General features: G+C 45.6%; 1 protein-coding gene across 4 annotated transcripts in view; it reads left to right on the forward strand.

Moving 5' to 3' along the window:
• Positions 1 to 13,874, forward strand: part of TBCD (tubulin folding cofactor D) — a 2,839,019-nt gene that overhangs the window by 73,889 nt on the left and 2,751,256 nt on the right. For all 4 annotated transcript variants that reach the window (XM_069654539.1, XM_069654542.1, XM_069654540.1 and 1 more), the window contains exon 3: positions 2,588 to 2,798. In XM_069654539.1, coding sequence (XP_069510640.1) covers positions 2,612 to 2,798 — 187 coding nt within the window. In that variant the 5' untranslated portion in view covers positions 2,588 to 2,611. The remainder of the gene's footprint in view (positions 1 to 2,587; positions 2,799 to 13,874) is intronic.

Consider the following 13,874-nt stretch of genomic DNA (forward strand, 5'->3'; position numbering starts at 1 on the left):
CAGCTGAGAAAGGTCTTCTGTGTCTCCTTCAATCCGAGATGTCTCGCGATTATAATGTGCCAATTCTAATACAGACTTCTGTTATTGTTTCAGCACTCATAGTTGGTGGTAGTGTGGACCATCTCTTGGGTAAAAGTCGACTTGATGTAACAGTCCCCTCTTGTGTATGAAAAGTAGAGTTTTCAGAGTTCTGCTCTCAAGCCTCTTTCAGAAGCGGATCCGTTCTCTGGGCTTATGCAAATTCAACTGAGGCGGGTCCTAGTAGCCCTCTGAACTTGACCTCTCCATCGTGCGTCTCTGTCATTTTGTCAAAGTCTGCTTTGACTCTTTCAGTGGGTTCCAGTGTCTCCACCTCTGGGATCAGAATATTCTGTCCCATTTGTTAGGTAAGGTCTAACAATATGAGAGGTATTCCCATGGTTCAACAGGATGGCCTTTACTTTTCCTTGATAGTCTGTCAACTCCTGTCCCACTTCAAGGGAAATCCTGTGGGGAAACCCAGATATTGGACTCCTTTTCCATATGTTTCCTTTGTTCTCTCCATGTGCATGGGGACTTACTTGTACCTGTATGAATCCCACCAGGTTGCTCCCGCAGTTACTCTTGTGGCGACTCGGCCCGTGTTTGTCGGTCTCAATACCTGTAACATTATGGATGGCAGTGGGTGACCTCTAAATCTGTTCCTTCAGAATCCCCTCGATGACCCCATGTGTCACAGATGGCTCAAGAAATACTAATTCCCAGAGATGGTTCAAGGGATTTTATTGAATCTTTCAGGCCCTATTGCTATCCCTCCCATTTTTCATCTACAAAGCACCAGCCCTCCTTAAACCAGATGTAGTGCCATAACCAAATTGCGCTCCACCCAATTCTAGTAATAAGTGAATAACTAACTATAGGTTTCTAATTTATTAGATGAAGTTATGATTTTGTGCCACAGCCACTGCGTGCTTTCACTTTTCAAGGTCTTCTTCAGAGCTGTTAGATTTATACATTAATAAGACGATTGTTACACTTCAGAAATTCCAAGAACTGGTGTATTTTTTGAGAAATTTTGTTTACGTTCTGAACTTTTGGAATCTCTTGGAAGTAGTATTCACTACACAATAAGTGTCTCCAGGCTCAGTGAGTGTTTCACTGAGTGTTTCTCAGATTTAGACAGTAAAACACAATTCATGATCACCAACAATTGACAATGAAAAAGTCATAGTTACCAAACCAATTCATTAACATTTGAAATGGTTCAGTCCGAACAATTAAAAGTCAAATTTGAATTGAAGAATGCAGAAGATAAGGACAAGAAAGAACAAATAAATGGTGGGATGGGAAAAGGAGAAAGAAAAGGAACATATATACTGATTAGAGACTTAATACATTTATATCTCAAAGCATACCACTCCTCAGATTATTTCGTCTAAGTCCTCCATGTGTGAATTCCTGCTACCTTAGGAGTACCGAAATAAGCATGCAGTCAAAGCCCAGTGTTAAAAACGCATATTCAGTATTCATTTAGGAGACCAAGCTCTGACCTGGATTCACAAGAAATCATTGGTTATCAGTGAGTTGGTGTCTATCATGTGCACTCATTACACACCACTACTTCACCATCTGAATTTCCATCTATACAAAGTGATGCATCTCTTACCTACCCAGTTATTCCAAATTCAAATCTCTAAAGGTATGATCTTCTTTACCAATGATACACTGTAAACAAAAGGGAATGGCCAAAAACCTTCAACAAATATCCCAATCTCAGTTTATATCAAACAAAAAATCACTTAACTGAATGAAGTAACCTTGATACCTGATAAATTACACTTTAATCCCCAAACTGTGCTGTGGTCCAAAGTTGGCTCCCCATGGAAGTGAGGTGTTTACCTAATGACTTTCATTCCTATATGGACTTTTGTTCCTACATGGACCCTTCTAGAGTTTGCAGCAGTGCACAGCTCTACTTATTCCCTCCCCACACACTATCCCTCTCTGGCTGGGCTTGAAAACACTTTTGCGTGGGGTGCTGAAGATTTCTTCTTTTCCGGGTAATCTTATTCTGTGTCTCCGTTGCTTCTGGAAAGAAAAGGAAAATCTCTGCCAGAATTTGAATTCCTAAGCATGGGGTGATGCAAATGGCTACTGCACATAAACTAGCACATGGGGAGGGGACAGGATTCCAGGCTCTCACCACTGCCACTGTCGTCCTCTGGGGCAGGACTGGCTCTGGATTCCTCCATGGTAGGCCGGATGAGAGGGCTTCCCATCCCCTCTTGGCAAGGTCAGAGTACTGACCTTGTCGCACTTCAGGGCGGCACTGACTTGTTTTCCTTTTTAAAGAATAAATTTGTATATGGTTGCATTCTGTTCTCTGATCCGTGTACTCCATGGGCGGGATGTTTTTTTTTCTTTTTCAATTAGTTGTGGTGAATATCTTTCTCCTCTTTTTGATAACAGATTAATGGACATTCATTGTTTTCATGTGACATTTGCACAAATTACTATGTAAGGCACATAGCTTGAAATGCAATAAGGAAATTACATTTTTATTTTTCTATAACCTGCCCCTAACAGAGAATCTTGCCTATACTTTCAGTGAAGCCTAATCGGGGTCGTAGAGATGGCTCTAGAAGAGATGCCATGCAATGGAGCTGAAGAAGGGGCATCTAATGAACCTGATGTCATTGCCCAGGGGAGCATTCTGGAAACCTTTGCTGAGAGCCAAGAAGCAAGAACGTTGATCTGCAACCTAGGAGAAGTGTATGCCGATCTAGTACCTCGAGAGATGGCGATTGAAAAGTTTGTTGGTGAGAGCTTACTTCTGTTTTCTTTTTAACAGGCGTGTTCTTCTATTGTTTGTAATGTACAAAGCAATATACAAAGTAAAACACAGTATAAAAATGGTTTGCATCTGACTTGCATACAACAGTCAGTGAAAGAGTCAATCAGGCTAGGCCACCAAATTCTGTTAATCGAATATACAGCTTTTAGCAAAAAAAACATGACGCACCGATGTTTTACAAAACCTGGCCTAGTCATATTTGGTGAATTTAATAAAACATTTAGGTGCCATATTGACAGTTACTTTTCTTGACTTGCACTCTTAATGTGTGCAGTGTGTAGCGGATGCACAGCCAAAGTCTGTGGGGAAGAACACAAAGATGTGCCCCATGTATTGCGAGGTAAGCCCCTGTGTGGCGAAGCAGTTAGGATCACTGATATTTCCTTGTGAATTGGATGGTTTCTAACAAAGCAAAACGTATGGGTTTAAAGATGGGCGGTCAGAAGGTTGTCCCACTGAGAACAGTGATGAAAAAGGAGCACTAACAAAAGTGTTCAATCTTGATGGTTGCGATTTAAAAAGAAAAAGAAAAATACACATACCCACGCCAGCTGCCAGATCTCCCTGCTGCTCCATGTAAATAGTGTTTATCATCTGAGATAGGATTAACCCTTGGGTAACCCTAATGAACATAGTGTGGGTCTGCCATCCAGACCAGTTAATGACATTTATTTAGGAATGAGGTAGACCAGTCTTGGACCTGGGCCCCTGAACCCTTTAAATGGTTTTTGGATATACAGTGAGAATAGTATTCACATCCATGAGCTCAGTTACTGGGTTTGTTTGAGTTACTAGAGGATTGCATGGCTATCATTGATTCAGATATGGAGTTTGTCACCTCATTGTTGTAATAAAAGTTGACTGGTTTTTATTATCGCTTCAGCAGTATGCTTGCAAATATTTTGTAGAATCTGGGTAAATGCATCTGGTTCTGTTTTTTTATTTTTTTTGGCATAAACGGGTTGTTGCTTCTCTCTTTGCAGGGGTTAGAGAGCCAGTAGAACTACCTGATTTAAGTATGTTTTCTGTGCTTAACCACACAAGCTTTTTGATTTGTACAACACTTCATACAATTTTGATGGGGATGGAGCTGAGCTCTGCTGAGCGTTCTTGCTGCTTGGCCTGGGGGTGGGGGGATGTAGCCGGGTACGTTCTGAGGTGGCATGACGGCAGACAAAGGTAGAAGAATTTGCTACTTTCCTGATGACCAGACATTGCGAAATGGAGGGTATGACATCGGAGCTCTGCCGATGGAGGCTGTCCAAGGGGCTGTAACTGAGCCCTGGCGGCCACTTCAGAGACCTGGCCGAGTAGAGCTGGCAAGGACATTCGTAAGGGAGGTGCTGACAGTACCGGCAGCTGCAACCTGTGCCTACACTTGCACCCCAAAGTCAATTTCTGGGGGATTCTTTGGGTATCGCTAATGCCGTTTGGAATCCGGAGAATCTCTTGTGTGGCACACAATAGCTTTGAGGAAATTGCAGGCTTGTACGGAGGCAATGCATAATAAGATCTACAAAATCTGTCAGTTTCTAACTACTGTTGAATCTGGTGTAGGAGAAAACGTACTGTTTGGAGGTTGAGAGCAGGGTAAGAAGGCAAACAGTTCTCAGGCTGCTATTACAAGTCTTCTAGATAGTTATTGAAGGCTCAAAAACGCTGTACGCACTTTCAGCATTGCACTGCTTCTCCGATCATTGACATTGAAAATTAACTGAAGCAGCTTGAGAAACTGAATAGGCCAGTGAACAGTAGATTGCTTGGAATCCTCCAACTAGATGATTGTGAATATCTCCTTACACTGGTTTTGGACCTCTGAAGAAGGAGGCCACCAAAAGGCCGAAGAGTTCTGTGATCCAGTTTTGTCATTTGTAAAAGGGTCAGGCACATACCCGCTGGGAGAAGGGCACTGTCCTTAGCACCCTGGGGATACCTGATATCACAGAAGACTACATGAGGCAGCTCCAGTTAAAAAGAGGGTCAAATTCGGAGGTCGGTGTGTGTTGTTGTTGTTCCCTGATCTGCGCCACGCAACCCTGAGGAATGAATTGCAGGCACTATGGGGTGACTTTTGTAATTGGAGACACGGTGTGGCAGCTTGCGAGGGTGAAGGTATCTTTTGAAGGGAACACTTTCTTCTATATAGTTTGAAGGCTGCCCAAGGTTTTTTGGAGACGTTAAGATTAGAGGTGAAATCGGGGAGGGGGGGCGCTGTTGCGCACAGATGGAAATGGCAGCCTCTGTGTGAGCGCCGGCAGTGTCCGGGGCCGAAAAGCCTAAATAATCCCATTTATTCACCTGTCCAGGGCCGAAAAGCCTAAATAATCCATTTATTCACCCCGGTTTGGTGCGATTCTTACACAGAATATGGAACTATACCTCTGGACAGCCCAAGTGAAATTCGGACCCGAACGGTGAAGCGAGAGCCGAGTTGTGGACCCAGGAGTAGCTCGAGGTGGCGAGAGACGCACCTGCCACGGAGGGGAGGGAGGAGCCCGGCGCCGGAACAACTCGAGCGGTGGCAGTAACGGTCAGGGCTGCCCGCCCAGAGAGGGAGAATCGCGGGCGCTCCGATCCTCGTTGAGCGCCTACGGACCCCATCTGCCAACACCACAGCAGCGACACATGTGAAGGGAGGAATCGCCCTCCCCCGGCCCATCGGCCCACGGCGGCGAAGGTAAGCCGGCCCGGGCCTGGGCTGAAACCCAGTGCAGGATGTCGCGCCCTCCGCTCGGCTCGCAGACGGCTCTGCAGCTGCAGGAGACAACGAGAGGGGTGGACATCCAGCCCCCCAACTAACATATTCCGCTCCAACACATACAACAGAACGTTGGAACGCACGAACGGGGGCTGAGAAGAGCTGAGCGGGCCCCACCGCCCCGCTTAATCCACCACCGGATGGAGGTAATACTGGAAGATCTCCCCGCCCCAACAAACCATGCCCGTCCATCTTAACCTGGCCTCAGAAATATAGTGCGACTTTGAAGCAACTGGCGAAGGCATCTATAGGAAAAGGTACTCTTCCGAATACACGCTCCAGACCCGGAACGATGCTCAAAAACTTTGGCCATAAAAGGAGCACAGGGACTATGGATAAGTTTACGACCACAATGCAGAAAGATACCGAGCCTGACAGGGAGGGAAAAACACCCGTACAGGCGGAACAGATTCCCTCTGCCTCCATGATGGATCCTCGGGGTGTTTTCCAAGCTATGCAGCAAGGTTTCGCAGCATTGACAGACAAGCTGGATGGTATCATGGCTAGTGTCGCGAGTATAAAAACGCAACTCGACAAAACAGCTCGCATGACAGAGGCTGAAACAAGAATATCGGGCACAGCGGACACTGTGGAGACCCTGAAGACAACGGTGTCAATGATGGCCATCGAGCTAGGGACAGTAAAATCCAAGTGTGAAGATTTGGAAGCAAGATCTCGAAGAAATAATGTCCGTATTATTGGTGTTCCGGAGGGGGCTATTAAAGGATCAATGGAGAAAGCGGTGGAGGACCTTCTGCGTACACTACTGGGGGGAGCTGGGATGGTCGCCTGTGTTTATGGTGGAAAGAGCACACAGGTCTCTAGCTCCAAAGCCGAAACCCGGGGCATACCCCAGACCCATTATAGCGCGCATACTGAACTACAGGGACAGAGACCTGATCCTAAAAACAGCTAAGGAGAAACAAGAACTGAAATGGGAAGCCAACACTATACGCACCTTTCCGGACTTCACCTTGGCGGTTCAACAGGAGAGAAAGCTATTCTCAGGAATCAAGAAAATGTTACGTGAGCGATGAGTACAATATCCAATGCTCTATCCCGCAAGGCTCAAAATTCAACATCACAATAAATCATACTTCTTCACTTTCCCGGACGAGGCCGCGAGCTTCATAGACACACATATCCCCCCAAATAATGGACAAACCTGAAAGAAGAGCTATCGAAACGTTCATAGGGCAAGAGAGCCACCGCTGCATACAAGAAGTAGGAAGGAATGGCAAAGACATAGGCTTCCTTGGGAGCCACGCATTGCAGAGGATGTAACCCAAGGCTCAAAACACATGGAAAGCATTCATCCAACGACGTCAGAATAAATGAGAGTAACAAGCCTGAATTGGAGGTAACGCTGTACACGATAATGGCTTGGGCACTGGAGACGCCGCAACCCCCCCTGTAGCAGGTGCTCATGTTGTTGTTGGGAGGGGAGCGGGGGGACTCAAAGGCACAGTTGAAGTTTGGGGGACTGTGAGGGTGGGGGGCGGGACTGATATTGGGAAGTTGGGTTTTTGTTATGAGAAGAAGGTTGGTAACACAAAAAGCACACAGGTTCTAGGCACAGAAAAACATAAGCATAAAGCAGAACTACATTGGTGTAAAGGCACATACAAGCTCCCCATAGATAATGGCTAAACCGGACAAGGGTGGTATTAATGTGCTGAGCTGGAATGTAAGGGGGCTGGGCTCCAAGATCAAGAAAAGGAAGATCATGGTCTATCTTAATATACAGGCCGCTAAGATAATCTTCCTCCAGGAGACCCACACAGGACCCAGACAGGGCGATCAGCTGATACCAAATTGGGGGACTCATCAATATTTCACAACTTACTCTAGACGAGCGAGAGGGGCTGCAATACTAATACATAAAGCGCTACCGTTTGTCTGTATCAAGGCCGAATGTGACCCAGATGGGAGGTTCGTTTTGCTGCACGGTAAGCTCTATGACAGGGAAATAGTATTCCTCACTATATATGGGCCAAATATTGACCATCCAGATTTCTACTCCTCAGTATTTGAAAAGCTAGCAAGATACCCTACGGCCCGGGTGCTTTGCGGGGGAGACATCAACACAATTCTGGATGTACAATTAGATTGCTCATCAACACAAAATAGAACACTAACCAGGACAGCACAGACAATACTTACACAGATGGCAGATCTACAGTTAAAGGATGTCTGGAGAACACTAAACCCCAGCAGAAAGGCATACACGTACTACTTCACCGTCCACGACACACACTCCAGAATTGACCTATGGCTGATAGACACAGACAGCATGGCATGGGTAACAGATACACATATACACTCTAGGACCTACTCAGATCATTCTCCGATACAATTGACATTGCAAATCCCGGACAAGATCAGGGACCGACCACCTTGGAGATTCAAACCGGCGGCCTCAAGGGATCTAGTATATAAATACTCTATGGCGCAATACATACAGGAATATTTCGAGATCAATGAACACTCGGTATCAAGTCAGGCTACACTATGGCAGGCATTTAAGGTATGCTTACGAGGTCAGTCGATATCCGTAGAGGGGGGAATTCTCAAAGACATTCGGGCTAGACCGGCTAGGTTGGAAGCACAACTAACATCACTGCAGACCCAACACGCTCTGGCCTATTCCACCCATCTGGGTAAAGAAATAAAGACTAAGCTAAATGAGTTTCGAGAAGCAGCAGACCAAGAGATCAGATACTTTGACAGACCCACTGCGGCGCGTAGATATGGAGAAGGGGAACGCCCGGGGAAACTGTTAAAAAGCAGGTTCCAGGCTCTTTAAGTTCACTTCATGTAAGTTTATTTCCAGCTTAATGGTTACAGTTCCAGATGAAGACATAAAGGACATTCGCTGAGACAAACACCGGCTCCCATCATCCGGGGCCAGCCAGCTGTAACTGCTACTACACAGAACACTCACTCAGGACATTCCATCATCCACTCATAAACATTCCAATGACATCACAGCTACCTTACTTCAGACAGGCACAATACAACAGAAACTATTAGCCAGAATGGTGCGCGGAGAGAGATAGGCCCCACGAACATACCTTGTATTCAATTAACAGATGGCACGATGTCCACAGATCAGGAGAAACTGAAAGAAACATTCTACACGTTTAAGAATTATACTCCCCCCAGTGTTCTGTCACAGAGGCCGAGATAGAACAATACCTCTCTCAGATACCGACAACGCTTATAGCGGATGCGACTAGGGAATCGCTGGAGGAACCTATAACAGTGGCTGAAATAGGTGCAGTAATAAAAGCTCTCCCCAACGGGAAAGCCCCGTGCTCTGATGGGCTGGGAGCTGAGTGCTACAAAGAATTCAGCCAGCTACTGGCTCCTAGGCTGCATGCTGTCTGGACGGAAGCACTAGATAAGGGCAAACTCCCAGAATCTACTAGAGAAGCAATAATCACACTTTTACTTAAATCCGGGAAACCACCTGGAGAATGTGGGTCGTACCGACCACTGTCCTTAATAAATACCAACGCCAAAATCCTAGCAAAAATACTAGCGACCAGACTTACACCATTGATGCCATATATGGTTCATGAGGACCAGGCCGGTTTTATACTGGGTAGATCCACAGCGACAAATATAAGAAGATGTCACCAAATATTAGCCACGATACCCCCTGCCACTCAGGGAATAGCCGTCTCCCTTGACATGAGAAAGCCGTTTGACACAGTCTCCTGGCCCTTTCTCTTTGGAGTGCTACGGAACTATGGATTCGGTCCAAAATTCATAAAATGGATCCGGATACTATACACGAGACCCTACGCTACGATTAGAATCAGTGGGTCCCTCACAGACATACTGGAATTGTTGGGTGGCACCAGGCAGGGCTGCCCACTCTCCCCATTACTCTTCGCGCTGGTGATAGAACCTCTAGCGGACATACTTGGGTCACGTTACAGTACGTTTGGGCTAATGCTTGAGGGCAAGCTCCAAATTATAACTCTATATGCGGATGACATTCTACTATATCTTAAGAATCCGGATCGCACACTTGGCCGGGTGCTGGCGGAAGTGGGAAAGTTCGGTGAATACTCAGGGCTGCGCCTTAATCCCAATAAGTCTGAGATATTCCCGCTCACAGACAACACCTCACAACCCCAAAACCTACATGGTCTTTTATGGAACCCGGTACATATTGTTTATTTAGGAGCTCATATAGCCAGAACTCCCCAACTGTCCGTGCACTGAACTACACGACACTCGCTGATGCACTGTGTGCCAAGATGAACCGCTGGAATGTGTTACCCATATCACTGGCTGGGAGAATAGCCTTGATAAAAATGGTAATACTGGCAAAACTTTTTTACCTTTTTAGCATGGTGCCAGTATGGCCAGGCCGCGCCCTGTTCGCTAGAATTAATAGCGCCTGCATAAAATTTGTATGGGGAGGGCATCCTAGACTGAGTTGGGGGGTATTAACAGACACACACTCCAGAGGTGGACTGATGGCACCAGATATGGAACTGTACTACCTAGCAGCACAGGCGCACCATGCGGCTGGGTGGGCCGCATGCTTTCTCAACCCCGAAACTGAGGGAGCGCGAGGCGATACTGGCTCTGCATGGGATAACAAAGCCCACCCCTGAACAGTACAACACGACAAACCCTTCCAGGGTTACTATCACGGCATGGTCCAGAATTGTTGACTTATACGGAACCAGTAAGCTATACCATCCGAGTATGCCAATATGGGGGGACCCACACACACCCTTCACTAGCGAGAGTGAAATGGTAATGCATTGGCATACTAGAGGCGTCACCCAGTTGTTCCCAGATCATAGCTTTCTCCAATGGGAGGACGTTAAAGATATAGTAGAAAACACAAATACACGTAAGCAATAATACCATAGGGTGGCAGCCGTCGCACAACATATGTACCCAGCATTCCTGAAGAAACCTGAGATAAATATGGCACTAGGTTATGTATTCACGGGAGGGACTCAGAAAATAACTGCCTCCACTCTTTACAAAACCATACTGCAAACCCGCCCTGCGGTGACTCACGCGGCTAAGAGCAAGTGGGAACACAACCTGGGGCAGTCAACTTGGTTCTGGGGCACTGAGGCCTGATGCCCTCACCATATATTGGCATGTTCTTTAGCTCCCTTCCCATTTAAAGTCAAACCTTTTGAGTTCATAAAATGTCCCCTGTTACTACCTTTTCAGGAGGACCCCCTACATTAAGGCTGTCTGTATTAAGGCTGAATGTGAAGATCCCAGTACCTGAGGAAGGTCGTCTCTACCCATCAATATACCACCGAAACGCCAACTAGTTCCATGTAATGGTCGCAGGAACTACATTCTCCTGCGTTTTGGTACCATGGACATACACGCTTTATAGCGGTAGGCGTAGTACACCCCCTTTCAGCCTGTGACAACACGGCAGATAAATTAATGTTTGGGTTACATTGTATATGTTGGAATTCCTTTCAGCCAAAATTTGGCTTAACACGCAGCACTGTGTGACATTGTTTACATGGTTAGCCAAAATTAGGCTTAGCACACAGCATTCTGTGTGATATTGTTTTCGTTGTAGCCGCAATCAGGCTCTGGTTGACGCACGTACTGTGCCATTTACACGAAATTGTTCAATCTGATCCTCTAGACAAGTAAGGGTCAGCCAGGGATAGTTTAAGTTTTATTAGCTATCTCGGAAATTTCTCATGATTTTAAAATGTATACACTGTTTTGTTAACACCAAATCATTTTCTGTCAGCTCCCATATATTGGGTCTCTGTTTAATTTCTTGCGGGGTTGTACCCCTACTTCTATGAACTTTCGCATAAATTTTGCTTGCATTGATTGTATGGACTGAATAGTCCTGTTTCTCTCTGTAAACTGCATTGTTTTTGTATGTTTTTCATGTATGTTTTTCATGTTGTATGTACTAATCAAATTGACACGTTGTCTTGTTACAAACCAACAATTAAAGTAAGTTCTGCACTTTTTCTTATTTTTTCTCATAAGGTTACTTTGACTGGTGAGAGACCAAAAAATTAAATATTGAATTTGATTTAATCTACTGTTTAGGCTACCAGGAGAACAATACTGTTAGCTCTACAAATGATTTTTTCTGACCTAGGATATTCAGGCACACCATTGTGTTCACAGATGTTTGTTTGCTCCATTTGAGTGCCTGGACATTTTGGAGTGCCTCTTTTGTTTATAATGCAGTCGATAGAAGACCAGGAATGGTCCCGGATCTGTGCAATGACCAAATGGATATCTTGTAATTCTCGATTCAAACTGATTCATTATAAAATAGTCCATACGACACATTACACACTGTCCAGACTCAAGCAAATATATCCCACCTCGGCTGGTAGCTGTCCGAGATGTAACTCTGAGAACGCGAACGTATTTCACATGCTAAGGGACTGTGCTGAATTGAGACAATACTGGTCAGAGGTTTGTGGAGCACTGGATAGGATGGCAGACCAACCGGTGAAATGGACACCACGGATCTGCATGTTGGGGGCAGAAGGGAAAACAAACCCGACGTGGCGGAAACTATTGAATCTAAGCCTGCTAATAGCGAAAAGGGTAATTTTAATGAGATGGAAGAATGGGCAATCACCCATATTAGAAGACTGGAACAGAGATATGGTGTGGGTTAACGATACTGTAGAACTCTACATAGACTCAGTTATGGCCCCCTGTAGACCCAGAAACATATGGTCCCGATACAAACAATATCTGGTGGAACTGGCAGATCTCGAAAACCTGAACACTGAAGAGAATTGACCTGTATATGTATTTATGCTTGATTAATCGAATGGTATAAATGTACGTGCATAACCTGTGTGCAATATAAATAAAGTTGTTAAAAAAAAATAAAAGATTAGAGGTGAAATCTACCGGAGAACTAACCCGGTGTTTTGTTCCATACTTGTTGAGTTGGTTTAGCTATTCAGACCTGCTGCATTTGCTCCTCTTGTTTGCACTGATTAGTTGCCACCCTCTGGTTTGCTTAAACAAAATGTTGCCTTGGGGGTCTTTAGCCCTGCTTATATCCCTTATTTATTGGCTGGACTTGAGTAGACCTTTTCCTATTCATTATTTTGGGTGGGATTATTTCAACCACCCTGTACGGTGATCTGTTAATACCCATTGTACACTCCTCAGAGAAATAACAATAATGTTATCCAATTCTTAGTCGGTGATCATGCTGGTTGTCTTCAATTTGTCATGCTCTTAGAGTGTGTTAGTTGCGGGGAATGCACCCTGGACCCCGCTGATAGTCCTGGGTAAAGGCACTAGGCAGGGCTGCCCCCTGTAGCCCCTGGTCTTCGCCCTGGCGATGGAACCCTTGGCTCAACATATCAGGCTTCATCCGGAAATTCTTGGCTTCGAGGTGGTGGGGCAATGTCATAAACTAGCGTTCTACGCAGATGATCTGCTCTGCTTTTTTAATGATGCCCCCAGCTCTGTCCCACCTCTTAAGGAGCTGCTGGTTCGGTTTGCTATGATATCGGGCTTTAAAGTGAACCCAACTAAATCTGTAGGAAACCCCCTGTAGGCTGGATGGTATACAAGCAACATTACACATCCCAGGGTCTTCCACTGATATCTCTTACTTAGGAATAAAATTGACTCTGACCTATTCAGGCCTCTTTAAGGCAAACATTACTACCTAAATGAAGGAAGCCAAAGAGTGGCTTTATCGCTGGGATTCTCAAGAGATTTTGTGGCTAGGTTGAGTAAGTGAGGTTAAGATGTCCCTTGTACCGAAACTTCTGTATGCTTTTCAATCCCTGCCAGTGCTAATTCCTGAGAACAAGCTCATAACTATGCAAAAGGAGATAGGCCGGTTCATCTGGAAGAAGGGAAAGCCTAGAATTCCCGGTAAGGTCCTAACAAGGGGGAGAATGTTGGGCGGGCTGGGAATCCCCTCAATCTCGTGCTACTACAGGGCAGCTCAGGTAGCGGCAATGTTATCTTGGGGGAAGCCAGGAGAATCTCCTAAATGGCAGGAGATCATACAAGTGATAGCTCCATTACCTCTGGCCCAATTTCTTTTCTCCCCAAAGAGGCCCGGAGATATCCAGGTGAACTGTTACCCACTACGTTGGTTACACTCCGAAGTTGGGATACGGTATGCACACAGAGAGGTATTATGTCAGGCTTGGGTCCGCTGTCCCCCATCACTCAAAACCCTGCATTTACTCCAGGCCTATGTGCCAGATTATATCAAAGCTGGAGCCTCGATAAGCCCCTGAGGTTAAGGGATCCGTA

Source organism: Ambystoma mexicanum, chromosome 3q, assembly GCF_040938575.1.
Source record: "Ambystoma mexicanum isolate Mex_15411 chromosome 3q, UKY_AmexF1_1, whole genome shotgun sequence".
In the NCBI taxonomy this organism is placed as follows: Eukaryota; Metazoa; Chordata; class Amphibia; order Caudata; family Ambystomatidae; genus Ambystoma; species Ambystoma mexicanum.